This window comes from Labeo rohita, chromosome 6, assembly GCF_022985175.1.
Source record: "Labeo rohita strain BAU-BD-2019 chromosome 6, IGBB_LRoh.1.0, whole genome shotgun sequence".
In the NCBI taxonomy this organism is placed as follows: Eukaryota; Metazoa; Chordata; class Actinopteri; order Cypriniformes; family Cyprinidae; genus Labeo; species Labeo rohita.
In genome coordinates this window covers 19,329,366-19,349,849 of record NC_066874.1, presented here as the reverse complement: position 1 = coordinate 19,349,849, position 20,484 = coordinate 19,329,366, and the positions used below count along the sequence as shown (strand labels likewise).

Here is a 20,484-nt window from a genome sequence, read left to right as displayed (position 1 = left end):
GACCACAAGCCAGGATTCGAACTCAGGTCACCGTGAGCACAATTGCACTGTATGTCGTCGCACTAACCGCAAGGCTATTGGTGCCGACTTGTTTTTCAGCAGGATTATTTATTGTATAATAATATTTAATAAACAACAACAACAACAGCTTTCACCAGCCTAAAAGTTGCTTGGCAATTCAGTAAAAATTTCAAAGGCAGCACTCTAAGCATAAAATATATGATGAGATGCAATGAGATTTTGCTCTGGAACAAATAATAGATTAATGAGACCAAACACTGCCCGTTAGCTTCACCCAAAATGAATTATGTCTCATGTTGAACCACTATACAGACATCAGAGCCAGAAGAAATTCCAGAAGATCTGGCAGAAGTAAGGCTGCTCTCAGCAGGTTCATAAGCACCAAACGGCCACTGACACCCTGGAGCTTACATCTCCGAAAACAGCGAAGCAAATTTTCAAATAGACGTTATCTGTATTAACAAACCTTGTATTTTAAGCATAAACAACTACATTCTTGCCTAAAAACTCCTAAAACTACATTAAATATGAAAAAAAATTAAATATTAATAAAATTGTAGGGGCATCCGCCATGACACTTGCTGTGAGAAATACTGCAAGTGGGGTGATACAAACAGTGAGAGAGTTCTGTTATCACTAGAATAGTGATAAAAGGCACTCTCAGCCAATCAGATTCAAGAACCAGAAAGAACTGTTGCGTATACACAATTATATTTTTTCTTGCATTGTGGAATATAGCAAATTAATAGCATTTTATAATAGATATTTAATATAAAATATAATCTATATTTAATATTATAATATTACATGTATTGTATAAATATATTTCAAGATGACATACAAGTCTGTAGAATGTAAAAAAATGAAAAAAAAAAAAAAACTTTAGGTACTATGCTGTACTATATGTCAATAGTTCAGACCTCACCTCATGCCTCCCCACTAACACACACATACATACACATATATGCACCCAACCCATATGTACACAATTGCATAACATCTACAACTCACCCCTACCATGCATGTATAGTCTCAGTTACATAACATTCCACCTTATCCTGAAAAAGTAAAGAACTCCAGCCAGAATGACTAGCATTAACCTAAATTAATATGCCAGCCACATATACTCTAAGATGCTTTAAAGAGGCTTTTGACTTCTTTGGAGACCTTTGTAGGAATGATTTGCAGGCAATGCCAGTTGTTTTTTTGGGGGGGGGGAAAGAGGAACGTAGGAGACGATGAAAGAAACATCCTCCTCTGTTTTCCTTCACTACCTTTGATCTACTGCCTTTGCCAGTGCCTGACCACTACGGAAAGAAGGAGGTCTGTTCAGAGAGTTTTCACACATTTTCTTTGCTTGTGTTTCATTTACCTATATCCGGTGTGCCCAGAGAATTGAAGGAAATGCTTGTGGAAAACCCCGTACTATAAAAACAAACTATAAAAAAGGCCTTTAAATCAACAGCAAGGAAGCAAGATCCTATCATGCTGGGCACACATTAAATTGCCTTTCTACAATGTGCTATTGAATTAACCCAAACAAGTCTGGAGTCAGACTCAGTAGGCCTATGATTCTGAGTCACTTATGCTCATCAAGGCAACATTTATTTTATGTTTATTTGTTCTGTTTAATGCAATGATATAATGTAAAATTTATTTAATTTTATCATATTAAGCTGTATGATATCAGTATCATTACCCGGTGTATCTATAACAATAACCAGTACCTATATGTCTGCGACCAAGTGGTTACTATACTTTTTATCTGAGGTGGCAGCTGTTTGATCAACCTGCCTTCTAATAAACACTAGCAATGTTTGTGCCAGTGTGCAAAAACAAATATTCTGGTAAATACAAGAGTATTTCTCTAGATCAGAGTTCACCACTAACCACATTGGCTGTTGAAATGTCAGAGTTGGAGTACAGAGATGGTGGGATGCTGATCATATCCCAGAAATGACTGGAGGGGCCCAATGGGGTTTTAGCCACGGAACGTCAGCACTGGGGCTCCAAAGATCACAAAAATCAAGGACTGGCGGAAATGAGCACCATATGATTTGTAGATTGGGTACAAATATTGGGCCCTTGTGCACAGTGAGGACATTTTTGCTTCATTGCACAATGTGTACACAATAGATTGTTTCATACAAGTGAAAACATATTATAGATGTGGTTGAAACAACATGTAGTGTATAAAATAGATTGGGTTAAGTGTGGCATCTAATGAAACAGGGGGTGTATATTCAATAACTGTAAATGAATGAATTAATGAAACCTACCTTGAGAAATGCAGTAGAAATTGTGACAACCCAATTGCTCCTGTAGGAAAAGCAGAAAAAAAACGTTTCAGTGGTTTAAATACTCACTGATCTGTGCAGATCATGTTTTTATCTGACTCTTTCAGATGAAACCAGAGCCTGCATTTATTAGAACTGACATAGATGCATATATGCAATATTTACATCATTCATGTTATAAAACTGACATTTCTGTTAAAGAATGATTTATTTGTAAGGATTCTTATGAGAGCTTTCAGCGTTTATTCTGTGAGTGATCGCATTTGACTGTGGTGTTATTGCAGGTTTTGTGTATAATGCTCAGTTTCAGATTCCGTTTGTGTGCTCAGCCATAATTTTCGGAAAAGCAACCAAACACCAGGAAAGGTTTTGGCACCTGTAGTGTGGAGTTAAATCTTGTGATTTACAGTGGCTTTGATATCTGCCACGAAATCTCATTTTCCATTGTGGTTGTCCATTTGTGCAGCTTGGTTTGTGCAGAGTAGTTTTATCCTTGAGTCACTCTTGTTGAAAAAAAAAAAAAAGCAAGCTTATAAAAAAAAACAACAATTGCTAGGATTTTCCAGATAGAAGCTGGAAAATGAAATAAAAAAAATACGTAGAACATATCATATGAATCACTCCATCATAAAATAATGAGGTCTATTTATATATATATATATATATATATATATAGCCACAGTGGTCACTCGGAATTTTACATAAATGAATGTGCAGCAGTGTTTTACAAACTGATAGAATTATATTGCAATAAAGCTCCAGACCCGAAGGGGCTAACCAGAGCACAGAATCGCTTTAGCTAACCACATCAGACGAACACTAACACTGTAAGTCTTTCCCTGACTGTGGCCTAACCACAGTTGGCCCTCTTTCTCTGTCGTTTTGTTCTGGCCCACAAAGAAACAACCCCATCGATGGGGAAAGTGAAACTCCGCTCTGTTTTTCTTTCAATTATAGTTCTTACATTTTTTTTTCCAGACATTCAATTTAAGGTATTTATTATTGCAGTCAGTATGACAATCATTTAACTGAAAATGCCTTTCTTGTTATTACTCTACTAACACCATCAGCTTGTATTTTTGCATGGATGTTTAATGAATTGGATGTTTAATGTTTACCATTATGCATTTTTTTCTTTTTTTTTTTTAAACTTTAATGCTTTTATCCAGCAAGGACACATTAAGTTGATCAAGCAAACCAGTAAAAATGTATTGCAGTGTTTCACAAAAATACTAAGCTTTTTTTCCCCTCAGTATTGCACGATAAAAACTCACAATTCTGATTTTTTTCTCAGAACTGTGAGATGTAAACTCACGGTTGCGTGTTATGAAGTCAGGATTGTGTGATATAAACTCAATTCTGAGATATAAACTCACAACTCTGACTTTTTTCCCTCAAAATTGTTACTTTTTTTTTTTTTTTTTTTAATTACTAGTTTATATCTCACAGTTTGGACTTCATAACATGACATTGCAAATTAAGTCTGAATTCGCAATTCTAAGAACATAGTCAAGGTCAGAATTTGGATTTTATCTCGCAATTCAAATTTTATTTCTCGCAGTTCCAAGTTTATATACAGCTATTCTGACTTTCTAACTCACAACTGAGTTATCATCATGCAATTCTGAGGAAAAAAAAGTTAATTGCGAGATACAAACTCGAGAAAAAGTCAGAATTGCAAGATAAACTCGGAATTGTGAGAAAAATGTCAGAATTGACATACAAATTTGCTTAAAAAAAAGATTCAGAATTGCGAGATATAAACTCAGAATTGCAAGAAATCGGACAAATCAGACATTAACTTAGGTGGACCTAATCTTGAAACACGGTGAGTACTGACGTCTTAAAATACATTCTGATGTTTTTTCATGTTTTTTTCGTGCTTTAAGTAAAGAAGAAAAGACCATCACATGTCATCAATCTAATAAGGCAACACTGAACTGTCATGACACATTAAAGAGCCACAAAACAGTATTTATTGTTTGAATTTCTTAAAAAAAACAAAAAAACAAAGACATTGTTTCATACCTGAAGTAACTTGCTCTGTCTTGTCTGACGGCGTGTTGTCAGTTTCCTCTTTGTTCCAATGTATTTTTCACTGTGTGAGAACATGATGTGTAATGTGAGAGCTGCATTGTTTGTCGGACATAGCAACAGTAACTAAGGAGGCGGGTTTTTATAAATGGTCAGTTCTGATTTTTTAAACTCGCAATTGTGTTTATATCATGCAATTCTGAGAAGAAAAAAAAAAAAAAAAAGCGAGATGTACACTCGAAACTATGAGAAAAATGTCAATTGCAAATATAAACTTGAGGAAAAAAACAAAGTGTCAGAATTGCAAGATACAAACTTGCATTTGCTAGAAAAAAAGTCAATTATGAGATACAAACTCGGAATTGTGAGAAAAATGTCTGAATTGCGAGATACAAACTTGCATTTGCTAGAAAAAAGAAAAGTCATAATTGCAAGAAAACTGTCAGAATTACGAAATATAAACTTGCATTTGTGAGGAAAAAAGTTCTCTCACAATTCTGACTTTATTTCTTGCGATTGCAAGTTTACATCCAGCTATGACTTTACAACTCGCAGTTGTGAGTTTTTAAAAATCACACAGTTCTGAGAAAAAAAGTCAGAATTGCAAGATGTAAACTCGCAATTCCAAGAAAAAAGTCTGAATCGAGATAACTCACAATTACCTTTTTTATTCAGTGGCAGGAATTGTAAAAAAGCCTCTTTAAACTATTCTCTGAAGATTTTTATCAAGAGGTTAGCGGAGTTCCTTTGGAGATGTCCAGCTGAGTGGGAGAGAGTGGAAAATACACAAAAGGGCAGAAACAGTCCACAAGGTTCCCACACTATGATGCAATGAGTCAGCGGCCGGGGCAAAGGGATCCTCACAGATTTACTGGAGTCCTTAATGAATAACAGACAGAACAACACAATAATGTCTCAAGACTGTCTTCGTTCTCTTTCTTTGTTTAAGATGAAATGCCAAATGCAGCTCATGCCCCCACTAGAGCAAAATAAGCCTGAAATAAAAACAAAAACTTCATAAGATACAAAACATTTGTCAAACATTCACACAAAGTGACCACATTTAAAATATAGCCCTAATAACAATATAAATTATACATAATGATACATTTGTTTGACCATCACATTCTAGTCATCTTATAATTTCAATTTAATAAAACGGAGCTGGATTGCTGGACCAAACTCTTGATCCTTTGATGTGTGACAGTTAAAAAAGATGGTCTAAATAGAAACCCTTCAAGCAACGTGTCTGACAGCACTTGTCCTGTGCCAGTGTGTCTGAATGGGCCTGTCCACAACCTCTTACATTCAATTAGCCAGAAACAAGCGCGCTTTGTGCAGCCTGTGCTAACAGCCAGCCCATTGCCTTCCTGTTCACAGCGAACACACAGCAGACACAAACTCTTGAAAGTTCCTCATCGATGCTCAAACCCTCACGCCTTCCATGTTCATGACCTGAATATCAAGCTTAAAGAGAAAAGAGAGGAACCGACAGGCTTTGAATTTGTGTTGACACGTTTGATGAGTTGATCAGCTGATTTTAATGATATTAACACAGAGATAGCTAGGTAACTTTATCTTTCATATGCGTGGATCACTTTTCCATACCATTTTAAAACAATGATTGATGTTACATTATCATATTTAACAATGCTAACCATAACATTTGTCATTTTTATTCTCTGTATACCCACTTGTGTGTGCCTTAAATACAGTCTTAATTAGTAGCGAGTGTAGAGTTGTGAAATGAACACAAAGGCAGGTCAGTGTCTCTGTGTGTAGTTGGGAGAAAAAAAAAAAAAGAAAAAAATTGTATGTGGGTGGGAGAATCAGTCTCTTATTGGTTCCTCCTGACTACTGATGCTGACAGAAGGAAGGAAGCAGCAGTAGAAAAGAGAGTCAAGGGCCAGAATTCTAACCATTCACTCCCACAATGAGCAAAACTGTGTTTGAGAGAAAAGTGAAAGAGAAAAAACAGACCTGTCATACATTTTTGAGACAGTAGCAATCGATATTTTAACATTATTTTAACTTGAAGAGAATGTTCAAAGTTTGACATTTTAAAGTTTTTTAAAGGGATAATTCATCCAAAAATGAAAATTCTGTCTCCTCATGTTGTTCCAAACCCGTAAGACCTTCGTTCATCTTCAGAACACAAGTTAAGATATTTTTGATGAAATCTGAGAGCTTTCTGACCCTGCATAGACAGCAACCCAACTACCACGTACAAGGCCCAGAAAGGTAGTAAGGACATTGTTAAAATAGTTCATTAGAGGTTCAATCATAATGTTATGAAGCTACAAGAATTTTTTTTGTGCACAAGACAAAACAAAAAATAACTTCAAAAAAGCTTCATAAAATTACAGTTGGACCACTGATGTCAAATGGACTATTTTAACAACGTCTTTACTTCCTTTCTGGGCCTTGAACGTAGTACACTGTAAAAAACTATTTGTTGAGTCAACTTAAAATAATTTGTAACCTGGCTGCCTTAAAATTTTAAGTTCAGTCACTCAAAAAAAGTTTATTCAACTTGAAATGTTAAGTTATACTAAGTGACAACTTAGATATTTGAGTTGAATCAACTTAAAATTTTAAGGCAGCTGGGTTACTTACCCATTTGGTAAGTTTAGCAAACACAAATATCTAAGTTGTTACTCAGTACAACTTAACATTTCAAGTTGAATAAACTTATTTTAGTTGACTGAACTTAAAATTTTAAGGCAGCAGGGTAACAAATTATTTTAAGCTGACTCAACAAATTGTGTTTTTTATTTTTTACAGTGTAGTTGCATTTCTGTCTATGCAGGGTCAGAATGGTCTCAGATTTCATTAAAAATATCTTAATTTGTATTCCCAAGATGAACGAACGTCTTACGGGTTTGGAACGACATGAGGGTGAGAACAGATTTTTTTTTTTTGGGGTGAACTATCCCTTTATTGAATGACCACATGTTGGACCACTTCAATCTAAACGCTTTCTACCTAACCTTGCCCGATAGATCAAATCGGATACGGACGTTTATTTTCAAGGCTATTATGAAATCAAAGAACTATTTCCTGGGAGGCAAGGTGACTGCTAGGAAAATGTTTATGTAGAAAGAGATAGTGGCTGTTTTCCAGATAAGCCTAGTTTCCTCAGCCCTTTGATTCTTGATTTAGACTGAGGAACCAGGGGATGACATAAAGCCAAATAAATAATAGAAAGCTATCTTACAGCATAATGGCTTATAAACAGCTCTTATAGATAGAAGTAGGAAATCTATGGTAAAGGATTAAGAACATTTGTAAAATTTCTTGTTACAATTCCACTTATTTATCTAAATGAACAAATAATACTTACAGAGGGGAAAAGCGTTTATGTATACACTCACATGAGATGAAGACAGGCCGTATCAGCGGTTGTTTTGTTTCACGTGAAGTGGGTCTCCTCATGAGGACTGACATGTTGAGACATGATCAGTCGAATTCTAATTAAACAATTAATTAATCACAGCTGACTATGGTTCATTTCTCACACCGGTAACTTTTGGTTTGTTATTTCTGCCGTCACGCCTCTAGGTGTCGCTGTCAAGTCAAAGACGACAAATATCGATCAGCACAATAAATAACTTGTATATTGTAACTTTTATAAAGTCAATTTCAAGCGGTAACTTTAAAAAGTTTGGATATTTTAATATTTAATGACGTTAAAACAAGAAAAAAGATCAGAATCATCACTGAAAAATAGAGCAATATGGCTTACCCATGTATCTGCTATATGTTTTGTACTTATGACGTTTTTGTTTTAAAGGGATAGATCGTCCGAAAATAAAAAGTTTGTCATTAATTACTCACCATCATTTTGTTCCAAACCCGTAAGACCTTGCTCATCTTTGGAACACAAATTAAGATATTTTTGATGAAATCTGAGAGCTTTCTGACTCTGCATAGACAGCAACACAGCTGACACGTTGAAGGCCCAGAAATTAAGGTAGTAAGGGCATTGTTAAAATAGTCTATGTGACATCATTGTCTCAACTGTAAAGGTATGAAGCTATGATAATACTTTTTATGAGCAAAGAAAACAAAAATAATGACTTTGTCAGTCAGCATGAACCAGGTAAAGCATCAATAAGCATACCAAACATACTACAATTAATGACAGAACACTACATTCACATTTGGTGGTGGAATATTAATGAACTATTAAAAGAACTATTAAAACACATGACTGGTAGGCCTGAATGTGCAATGTTTGTGACCTGCTTTTCAGATGTTGCTTGGATATTGGTCTCTCCCTTGCTTGTTAACACCAGCAAACCACAACAAATCCTTGAAAAGACAGAAGTGACCATCTGGTATGACAATGACAGGAACAAAAAGGACTTCATTAAATCACTACAGCAAATTCGTATGCATTACTTAATTGCATTTATTGACTATTTCAGGCAACAAAGCCACTAGGGGGTTTTGCAACACAGGGTGTTTGTGCAGACTGAATTGAGGTCATGACTTTTAGGGTCTCTGTTGGGGATTTTCCGTATGAAATAGCTTTATTGGCAGAAATAGAGAAAGATAGGCCTAGCGGTGCCTTGTATTTCAGCCTCTGCAAGCAGCTGAACATGCCATTAATCTCCATGCGGTGTGTGAGGCCGTACGTCACTCGCTTCACTGACAGGGAAGATGGAGCATGGGACTAATTAAATGCAGTACACACTAAACATATGGATTAGCTTACAAGGGAAATTGATAAGGTGTGTTTACATACTAGGCTTCCCAAAATCACTGTGATTTCATAACACAGTGGAATGTGAGGAGTTTGATTGATGGAGAACAAAGTACTCCTCCAACAGCTGCTTTACATATTAACACTAGATAATAGAACACAGTGTTTCTAAGCCATAGTGGCTGAAAAGATAAGATTGTACTGATATTAAACTCAAAATAACATCATTTACTCATCCTTGTGTATGCTACCCTTCAAAATTTTACTGTTTTTGATAGGTCTTTTATGTATGGAAGCCTGTTTCTGCCACTGAATAAAAAATAAAAAGGGTAATTGCAGCTTTTTTCTCTCACAATTCTGACTTTCTTCTCAGAACTGTGAGATATAAACGCACAATTGCGAGTTATAAAGGCAATATTGCTTGATATAAAGTAAGAACTACGGGATAAAAACTCACAATTGCGAGAAATAAAGTCATAATTGCGAGATTTAAGTTTTTTCTCACAATTGCGACTTCGTGTCTCGCAATTCTACCTTTTTTTCTCGCAACTGCGAGTTTTTATCTCGCATTTCGGACTTTTTCCTCAGAATTATGAGATACAAACTCGCAATTGAGAGTTATAAAGTCCATTTCTGAGGAGAAAAAAGACAGATATGTTTACAGAATTGAGAGTTTATCTCTCACAATTCTGACTTAATGGGCAATTGCCAGTTTATATCACAATTCTGACTTTGCTTCTCTGAAATGCAACTTTATATCTCGGAATTTTGACTTTATAACTTGCAATTGCGAGTTTATATGCAACTGCGACTTTATTTCTCAGAATTACGAGTTAATATCACGCAATTCTTACTTTATTTCTCAGATTTGCGACTTTATAACTCGCAGTTGTGTGTTTATATCTCACAATTCTAAGAAATAAAGTCAGACTTGTGAGATAAGTCGCAATAACCTTTTTTTTTTTTTTTTTTTTTTTTTTTTTTTTTTTTTTTTTATTCAGTGGCGTAAACGGGCTTCCATACTTATGATCACCAAGGCTTCATTTATTGTATCAGAAATGCAGTACAAACAGTAATATTGAGAAATATTATTAAATTTGAAAGTCTTAGATTTTTAATAGTTTTAATAGATTTTAAAATGTATTTTTTTTTCCTGAGTTGGCAGAGTTGCTCAAGAAATATTTTTGTCAACATTGAAAACAGCTGTCGTGCTTAATATTTAAATTTCTTTGATTCTTTGAGGAAAATTAAAGTGCACAAGACAGCATTTATTTAAATATTTTTATAAAAGCATTTTATTTAAATGTTTTCTAGATTAAATGTATTTACTGTCACTTTTAAATAAAAAAATCTTAAAAAGAAAATACTGACCCCAAATGTTTGAATGGCAGCTTTATGGAGTATGAAACAAAAATGTACATTAATGCTGCTTTATACATTTGCTGACAAGCTATTAACAATATAGTGTAATTTCTGATATGGAGTGTCATTAACAGACTACAGATTTATTTATAATTGCATTTCAGTCAACTGCTGCTGGGAGAAACAATTTGATAATCACCTCTAATTTGTGGTTTTAGTAAAAAAAAAAAAAAACATCAAAGCTCTCCATGGAAATTCCTTTAATGAGAGGTTTTATGCCCATGTGCAGCTTTCAAGATCATTAATGATTACACCAGCAATTTTGCTCTATTTTTAAACAAACAGCACAGTCTTCCTGTTTCTAGTGTTAAAATTTCCACCTCATTAATGTTCCAGATCTGATGCATTTCAGCTAAACCTGCTGTGCTTCTATTTAAAGCCATCTAAAGCCAGGGAAAGTCCTAGAATGGGCCAGAACCATTTAGCTGAAGTTGATTCACCCCAAGTAATAGCTCATTAATAGCCCTGCTGTTAAATATTCCAATGCGTAAAAAATGACATTGCAAAGCATAATGAGTAACATCTATGTATTTAAGGATTGCTGTGTGCAAGTTTGTAGTCCACAACATTGTTTTTTACTGAAACACCAACAGAACACATCTGAACACAGAAGCAGGTTTGAGACGCCACCTTCTGGACAATTTAGAAAAAAAAAAAAAAAAAAAAATCTGAATGAGCATAAACGAATAAACTAGATAAAGTTTTGCAAAATGAGCTGCACTTTCACGGTTTAATGCTTTTATCTTCATAAGAAAGGTAACACTGCAGATGTTTTTACAGACAGCATACAAAATTATATTTGTCTATATATTGAAAAGTACAAGTAATAATTAATATTAATAATTTTAATAGAATAACAGCACAAGGGACAATGACAACTGCAACAAAAGTGGATCAAAAAAAGTGACATTTTAAGTAAATAACTTTAAAGAATCAGGTAACAGAAACAAAATCAGCCAAAATTTCCATTCTACTGTACGTCAAAGAACACTTACAGTAAGTGCTATTTGTTTTAAGCTTTATAAAATACATTAAAAAGCAGGGAGCATTTTTATTTCCTTCAAGGAAAAGTACTATAAAATAAGTTACAGTACAGTGAATTTGTCTAAACTGACTTTGTTCCCGTCTTCCAGCCTTAAGTAAGCATAGACATCGAAATATCAGAAGTACATCGTACAGGAGTAAAAAGATGCTTTGTTCTTTTATAAAACAGTTATTTCCTCCTTTAAACAAGCAGGAAAAATTGCCAAGATGTCAATAATTACATAAAATATAAGTGTACGTGTTCATTAGTACTACCACACGCACGCGCACACACTCACGACCACGCACAACCACACACGCGCTTGTTTTGTACAGCTTTCTGTTGTTCGAATGTTGCATATCAAATAACTTTTTATCTTCGTGCTGAAATAACTACATTTTTGTTCTAATTACTTCATGGGCATGAATACAAAAAACAAAACAGACAGATTCTTCATATTCGATAGTGTGGCCTAGGGGGCGCTCACACGTCGTCAGCTGGCAGAGGCGGGATGTTGAACCTTGGTCTAGTAAAGAAAGCCATCTTCTCTCTGCATCAGGAAAGATTTATACATTTAGCATTTTTATTAGAAACGTCATGATAAGATCCCTACGTGCTTTGTTGGTGATTAAGAGAGAACTCACTTGAACGTCTGCACAGGGAGGGGCTCTTTGTGGCTCTGGCCCCTCATCTGCAAAACCTCTTTTGAGGCTTTTCGCAACCTCCTCTCAGCAGCTTCCTCCTGCCTCTGCTCCTGTCTGCTCTGCTTGGACTGTGAGAGATACATGAGGGGAGAGAGAACAGAAATTATCAATTATAAATGTGATTTCAAACTGAATTTACAAGTAAGTGTCTCAGAATGATTAGAACTAAGAAATTGTTGAAGAAAATCATTATTTTGTTTTCTTTGCGCACAAAAAGTATTCTTGTAGCTTTATAACATTACAGTTAAACCACTGATGTCACATGGATTATTTTAATGATGTCCTTATTAGCTTTCTGGGCCTTGAACGTGTCAGCTGCATTACTGTTTATGCAGGATCAGAGAGCTCTCAGATTTAATTAAAAAAATCTTAATTTGTGTTCTGAAGATCAACGAAGGTCTTACGAGTTTGGAGCGACATGAGGGTGAGTAATGAAAGACTTCTGTCTTCTTCATTTTCATTTTTATGTGAACTATCACTTTAAGACTACTTGCACATTTTCTTTTAGGTAGTCTGGTAAATTTCTGTTTTATCAATGTACTCTGACTTTAAAAATCAAAATTAGTAAAATGGTCCAAACACCACATGCAACAGTTAAATTAATTATATATAATTTATAATAAATTACACATTAGAATTAATATAAATAAATGGTAACACATTACAATATGTACAATGTGAACATCAGGTAATTAAATGTTTTATAATGTTTTATGTTTTATAATGTTTAATAATTTACAAAATACTATTGTTCATTATTGATTCATGTTTTTTTACAGTATAATAACTAAGGATAAAATTGTTAAAATGTTGGGGTCAAGAAGCTTTTTTTTTTTTATAAATATTAATTAAGAAATTAATATTTTTATTTAGCAAAGACACACTAAATGTATCTAATTTACTGTCTTTACTGCCATTAAAGATGGTACAATACTGCAAAAAAAAAAAAAAAAAAAGAGAGATGTTTCTTCAGCAGCAAATCAGCACATTAGACTGATTTCTGAAATATCAAGTGACTGATGACAGGAGAAATGGCTGCTGAAAATTCAGATTTGTCATCAGGAATAAATGACATGGAAAACACTTTAAGAACATTTTACAATATTCCTTTTTTTTTTTTTTTGTAATGCAGCCTTGGCAAGAAACTTTCAAAAACGTAACAAAAATATCCCAGCCTAAACTTCTGAATGCAGTGTAAAATGAACTGTAAATTTGTTAACATTAAATTTTAATTAGTCAATAAATTTACTGTATAGGTAACAATAGGTAATGCTAAATTTATACAATTTGTAATGCGTATGTTGAAATTAACCTAGATTAATAAATGTTGTATATGTTGTTTACTGTAACATAACGAATACTTTTAGGTTAGCTAAAGTGTTACCAAATTAATAAAACTTAATAAATCTGTGAATTAAAAAATGTCAGAAGGAATACATTAAAGGGATAGTTCACCAAATACTAGAAATAAATACTAGAAATAAATACTATGGGGACCATTAACTGTTTGATTACCAGCATTCTTCAAAATATTTTATATTTTGTAGTTCTTATAGTATCTTATATCTTAACTAGATAAAACAGTTTGTCAAGACAAACTTTAAGTTGGTTGAGAAAGCCGGACCAGAAAGTTTGAAAAAGTTTAAACATTTTAAAGCGTTTAAGAAAAAAAGTTTTAAGTTTGATGGTTTTCAGTCTGAAATAGTTTGAAGTTTAAAGTAGTTTTAAAGCGTTAAAGTTTTAATGTTTTGAAGGCAATACAGTCATATAGATAGATAGACAGATATCATGTTGTTAGCATGTTACTAACACAGTTAACAACTACCCTGGTGAAAAAGACAGCATATGCTGGTAGGTATGGTTTAAGCTGGTTTAAGCTAGTCCTTAGCTGGTCATGTTGTTGGTCAAGGACCGACATAAACCAGCAAAGGACCAGCTTAAACCAGCATCAAAGCATACCAGCATATGCTGTTTTTTTTCACCAGGGTTAAACATGTTGTTATAATGATTAACAAGTTACTATCATGTTTCTAACATGATTACCAAGTTGCTAGCATGTTTCTAACATGATTAGCAAGATAGATAGATGGATAGAAGCCAACTTAACTTTCACAAGCCAACTTAATTCTTTTATGTTCGTCATCCCTGGTGAAAAAAACAGCATATGCTGGTAGGTATGTTTTGATGCTGGGATTTTGGTTAGGTATGTTTTGGTGCTGGTTTAAGCTGGTCCTTTGCTGGTTGATGCTGGTCCTGATGCTTGACCAGCAACATGACCAGCATAAACCAGCAAAGGACCAGCAAAAACCAGCTAAGGACCAGCTTAAACCAGCATCAAAACATACCTAAGCAGCATCCCAGCACCAAAACATACCTACCAGCATACGCTGTTTTTTTTCACCAGGGATAAGAAAGAAACTCACACAGGTTTGGGATAAATAATGACATTTTTTCATTTTTGAGTGAACTATCCCTTTAAAGACACATAAATGGGCAGTACCTGTCTCTGGGCCTCGCGTAGCAGGTTTCTGAAACGCTCGTCCCGCAGGGCCCAATGAGGGAGGTCCGCAGGCCCACGAGGGCCCTGCATGGGCTCCTCCAGCCGCAGTTTGAGCTCCCGCAGCGCGGCCAGCTCCTCGCTCAGCTGCCTCTGTCGTGTACGGCAGGCCTGGAGGTCCAGCTCCAGGTCCAGAGAGGTACGTGTGGGCTGCTCGGCCAGAGAGGAACGGTGGGACTGCTGCGGTCATGTGAAATGGATACATAAGTACACTTCCACAGCTATAGATTAATAATAAGACGTGTTACACAGCAACACGGTCATTCCAACCTGTTTATATCGCAGGGTTCGTCGCTCTAGAGTGTTTCTGATGAAGGGGGATTTCTTTGGTAGAGTAGAGCTGTCACTGTCACTTCTGTACAACTGTGAAGGAGGGAAAACATAAGGCAAACTTTTTTTTATTGATGCAAAATTTAGAATTTATTTTGTTTCAATCATACATTTTGGTTTTAGTCCACAAATGTTTCATTTAACTGTTTGATTTTAATTTACTTGCTTAATAAATATATTAAATTAAGCTTCAAAATGTTTTGCATAATATATGCTAAATGGTTATGTAATATGCAGAACATTTTGTGGTTTAATTTCTTTAATTTAATTTTTGTGACTATTATATTGTGATCATTAAACATCATTACTGTGAAATAAAATAACTCATACTGTGTTTGAAGAATTTGGCCTTTTCTGCTTACCCTACAGACATACTGACTGCGCGCTCCAGGTGAAAACGTCTGAGATCTGACTATTGTGCTGCTGCGCATGAACGGTGAGCTGTGACCCCAGCGTCCTGTCCTTTCTTTTGGCCGCATTCTCATTGGCTCTGGAAACACACCCTCTGTGTTGGTTGCCTTGTCCACCTAAAAAACACACAATTAAATTTGTTTAATGATGTATTTTATAGTTCACTACTCTTCTGCAAAGCAAGTTTTTTTTTTTTTTTTTTAATTTAGCAGTGACATTAAATTGATCAAAAGTGACAGTAAACAGTGTTGCAAAAAATATATATTTCAAATAAATTTGGTTTTGAGTTTGTATTCATCCAAAAAGTTTTTAACTATTGTCAGCATTGATTATAATAAGAAAATCTTGTGCATCAAATGCCCAAATGATTTTGAAAGAATGGCATGACCCTGAAGACTGGAGTAATGAGCTGAAAATTCAACTTTGCCTTCACAGGAATATATCATATTTTAAAATACAGTGCCGTTGCGCTCAGGGCGTCCCGTGTTCGAATCCCGGCTCAAGGACCTTTCCTTATCCCACTCCCCCTCTCTCCCACTTCACTTCCTGTCAATTCTAAAATGTCCTGTCACAATAAAGGCAAAAAATGCCCAAAAAATAGATCTTTAAAACAAACAAACAAAAAAACCCCAAAGCAAAATAGACTCAAATCATTACTGACGAAAATCTTGCTGACCCTAAAATTTTGACCAGCATTGTAAATCTCAAAAATAAATTGTAAAAAAGCTTTTTTTTTGATGCGTTCAATTACAACATAAAGTAATATTTAAACATTTTAATAGAACCTTAACAGATAAGCAAACCAGAGTATTTAAAGGGATAGTTCACCCAAAATTTAAAATTACCCCATGATTTACTCACCCTCAAGTCATTCTAAGTGTACATGACTTTCTTCTTTTTAGACGAATAGAATTGGAGTTATGTTTAAAAAAAAATGTCCTAAGCTTTATAATGGCAATGAATGGTCGTCGAGAATTTGAAACCCAAAATACTTTGTCCATCCATCATAAAAAGTAACTCCAGAGGGCTCCAGAGGGAATTGATTTTAAAGTACTTTTACTCATTTATAAATCACTCAATGGCCTAGGACCTAAATACATTGCAGACATGTTCACTGATTATAAACCTAACAGACCACTCAGATCATTAAGATCGAGTCAGTTAGAAATACCAAGGGTTCACACAAAACAAGGGGAATCTGCTTTTAGCTATTATGCTGCCCGCAGTTGGAACCAGCTTCCAGAAGAGATCAAGTGTGCTAAAACATTAGCTACATTTAAATCTAGACTCAAAACTCATCTGTTTAGCTGTGCATTTACTGAATGAGCACTGTCTTAAAATTTATTTTAAATCAATTTTTAAATCATTTTTAAATCACTAAATCAATCAGTTTTTACATTTTACATTTTTTGTTTTATTGTGATCATTGTTTTTATGATTGTTCTACTTCCTTTTTTGTGATTATTGTTTTTATTATTGTATTTATGATTATTCTACTTTGAATTACCTTCGTGTATGAAATGTGCTATACAAATAAACTTGCCTTGCCTTGCCTTCTAAAGTGAAGCGATGTATTTGTGCAATAAAATTATCCATATTTACAACTTCACAAACGTAGGACGCAGGTGTAGCATTAAGCTCCGGTGAGAATATGCTAGTCTAGAACGTACGTGTCTCCTCTTGCCTCATCTTGAAATTTTTCTTTACAAATCCTCATTTTGTACTTCTAATTTGTGACTGGTAGTTTGTTTTTCTCTCTCCTCTGTGCTTCCGCATTCGTCACTACTTTTATCCTACATCATTCGCTGGAAGGCCACTCTCTCATAAATATGTGTACGACAGTTAGCGGAAGCTGAACATTACTGTTTATAAAGTTTTAAATATGAATATTTTTGATACACAAATGCATCAATTCACTTAAGCAGGCCTTTATTAACCACTAGGAGCTGTGTTGAGCACTTTTTATGATGGATGGATGCACTTTTTTGGGCTTCAAAATCTCATCCACCATTCACTGCCATTATAAAGCATGGAAAAACCATGACATTTTTAAATGTAACTCCAATTGTATTCATCTGAAAGAAGAAAGTCATATACACCTAGGAAGGCTTAAGGGTGAGTAATCATGCTGTAATTTTCATTTTTGGGTGAACTATTCCTTTAAGAGCAGAAATGTGTAACTTTTTACCAATTCTACAGGAGGAGAATTCATACAGTTGCTATGACTTCTGTAACAGTACCTTTACTACTGGATTTCTCTCTGCAGGTTGGAGACAGCGTCTCCCAGAGGTCATGCAGATACCTTCACCGCAAAGACTCTCAGGACAAGGAATGACAAACGCTGTACTGTTACTGCAGCCGCTGTCCACCGACTCAGCCTGCCAACTCCTAAATCACACATAGCAGTTGATGTAAGGATTATTGGTTTATACTGATGTAAACTGATGTAAGGACTACTGGTTTATAGAAAGGCATTGAGTGTGCTGACCTCTCAGAAACTGCTTCTTGCTCTTCCTTCCTTTCCAGCTCCTCTTCACTCCTCTGTAACTCTTTCTTCATCTCCTCCAAATGAGTCATGACCGACACCTACACGAAAATAGCCAACGGAGGAAAAAAAAAGTTATTTTTGGCGTCTGCAGAGACAACTAAAAGTCAGTCCTTTCGTAGGTTGATTTCTTCTGTAAAGTGTACAAACTCTGAAACTATGAAAACATTGTTCTGTTCATTCAGGAAATCAAAGGGAACATGTCATGTGCAGGGTTCCATGCGAACAATGAAGGTGAGTAACTAATGACAAAATTTTAATTTTGGAACTATTTCTAACGCACAATGGCAGTCAAAGGTCAGCAAGGGAAATTAAAATAATAACTTTTAATTTAAGAGACAGTGTATCTTCATTAATCTCTGATGATGCTTTAGAAGAAGAAAAATCTCCAGTGTTGTGATCTCACCTCAAGCTTGCCTTCGTTCTTTTCCTCTTCATCCATGATGCGGTTGGGTTGATTGAGGCGGCTGTGCTCAGGCCTGTGGTTCTCTGTGTTGTGGATATGCACTTTAAGCCACTGGAAGAGCATTTCAGTGCTGCCTGCACAGTCTGTCAGTGAGACCTGAGCAGAGCCCTGAGCCACAAACAGATACAGGTCAGTTTACCATCTCATAGCAAACAAGCATGAACCATATAAACACATTTCAACTCTACACTGTAAAAAATATAAAACACAATTTGTTGAGTCAGCTTAAAATAATTTGTTACCCTGCTGCCTTAAAATTTTGAGTTCAGTCAACTTGAAATGTTAAGTTGTACTAAGTAACAACTTAAATACTTGTGTTTGCTAAACTTAACAGATGGGTAAGTTGAAAATTTTAAGTTGATTCAACTCAAATAAGTTGTCACTTAGTATAATTTAACATTTCAAGTTGACTAAACTTTTTTTGAGTTGACTGAACTCAAAATTTTAAGGCAGCCAGGTTACAAATTATTTTAAGTTGACTCAACAAATTGTTTTTTACAGTGTAAAAGCTCTTCTTTTATATACGGTGGAGTCTAAAATTACTTCTAATGTGCATTTGTGTACAAAAAATTAATTACTAATTATATTATCAGCTTAATAATAAATTTCGTGAATTTTAGTCTAACCAGTAGCTCTTCTTGGGTAAGGGGTCCTACAGCGCAGAGGTTTAACTGTAATGCATGGGCCCCGGGGCCTCCGGCACTCAGGGGGATTCGGAAGCCCTCATTAAAGCTGAGAAGAGATTGAGGCTCCTGGGCCTTACAGCAGTAATATGTGCAGGGCCGAGTGGAGTCCACCGGGAGAACATGAACCTTCACAAATCTAATAGAAATAAGAAGTTAAATTATACTTGTGTACATGAAAGTGCATAAATTGTTTAGAGGATATTACTGTGGTAGAGGAGGACGAGTGTATTAATGGAAAGCTGATGGGACTACTTACACTTTGCATCCATCTCTAATGGTGGCCTTGCTTAAATTTCTCATCTGAAGGACATGCAGCAACAAAAACATGCCATTCGAATCATATCTGTAAAAGAACGAACGAACGAACGAGCAAATTAATGGTTATAGTGATTTGGTAATGTTATGATGAGGGAATGAGAGGGAGGTGTGAGTATGAGCGTGTGTGGTGCTTACAAAAGACCAATCTGAATCTGAACTGGATCTGGGGCTGGGACATCTTGAGTAAAATTGACTTCTTCTGATTCCTCTGTCCTACTGGAAAGAGACGTTTACACATTTATGAATAATCATAACACAAAAGCAACTTAAAGTGACTGCATTAAAGTATACAGTTGAGGTCAAAGGTTTATATACACCTTGCAGAATCTGCAAAATGTTCATTATTTTACCAAAATAAGAGGGATCATACAAAATGCATGTTATTTTTATTCAGTACTGACCTGAATAAGATATTTCACATAAAAGATGTTTACATATAATCCACAAGAGAAAAGAAGTGTTGAATTTATAAAAATGACCCTGTTCAGAAGTTTACATACACTTGATTCTTAATGCTATGTTGTTACCTGAATGATCCACAGCTGTTTGTTTGTTTAGTGGTTCTGTTCTTCAGAAAAATCCTTCAGGTCCCACAAATTCTTTGGTTTTTTAGCCTTTTTTGTGTATTTGAACCCTATCCAACAATGAATGTATGATTTTAAGATCTTTTCACACTGAGGACAACTGAGGGACTCATATGCAACTATTACAGAAGGTTCAAATGCTCACTGATGCTCCAGAAGGAAAAACAATGCATTAAGAGCCAGGGGTGTAAACTTTTGAAGATGTGATAAATTTTATCCCTGATCTTTACATTCAAAAAATTTTCACCCCCTGGCTCTTAATGTGCTGTGAAGCAACAGTGAGCATTTGAACCTCCATACAGTCATTGTTGGAAAGGGTTCAAAAATACAAAAATGCTGAAAAACCAAAAAATTTGTGGGACCTAAAGGATTTTTCT

The 20,484-nt window shown here is 35.1% G+C and overlaps 1 protein-coding gene and 1 long non-coding RNA gene across 4 annotated transcripts in view; both read right to left on the bottom strand.

Moving 5' to 3' along the window:
• Nucleotides 1-2,300: 2,300 nt before the first annotated feature.
• Nucleotides 2,301-7,893, bottom strand: LOC127167443 (uncharacterized). Of its 2 annotated transcripts, none has more exons than XR_007827987.1 (4): nt 7,727-7,893; nt 5,015-5,347; nt 4,347-4,416; nt 2,301-2,340 (listed from the first exon to the last, which is right to left on the bottom strand). It is a non-coding gene; the product is annotated as an uncharacterized LOC127167443 (long non-coding RNA). The 2 variants fall into 2 exon arrangements; XR_007827988.1 differs by having other exon boundaries at nt 5,015-5,231.
• Nucleotides 7,894-10,994: 3,101 nt separating this feature from the next.
• The window catches only part of wwc3 (WWC family member 3), a 60,845-nt gene continuing 51,355 nt past the window's right edge, over nt 10,995-20,484 (bottom strand). Inside the window, exons 13-23 of one of the 2 annotated variants that reach the window (XM_051113508.1) lie at nt 19,659-19,739; nt 19,462-19,548; nt 19,146-19,341; nt 18,460-18,627; nt 17,997-18,094; nt 17,749-17,896; nt 15,460-15,624; nt 15,038-15,130; nt 14,711-14,947; nt 12,151-12,278; nt 10,995-12,056 (exon numbers count right to left, since the gene is read on the bottom strand). In XM_051113508.1, coding sequence (XP_050969465.1) covers nt 11,990-12,056; nt 12,151-12,278; nt 14,711-14,947; nt 15,038-15,130; nt 15,460-15,624; nt 17,749-17,896; nt 17,997-18,094; nt 18,460-18,627; nt 19,146-19,341; nt 19,462-19,548; nt 19,659-19,739 — 1,468 coding nt within the window. In that variant the 3' untranslated portion in view covers nt 10,995-11,989. The remainder of the gene's footprint in view (nt 12,057-12,150; nt 12,279-14,710; nt 14,948-15,037; nt 15,131-15,459; nt 15,625-17,748; nt 17,897-17,996; nt 18,095-18,459; nt 18,628-19,145; nt 19,342-19,461; nt 19,549-19,658; nt 19,740-20,484) is intronic. The other variant, XM_051113509.1, reaches the window with a different exon arrangement.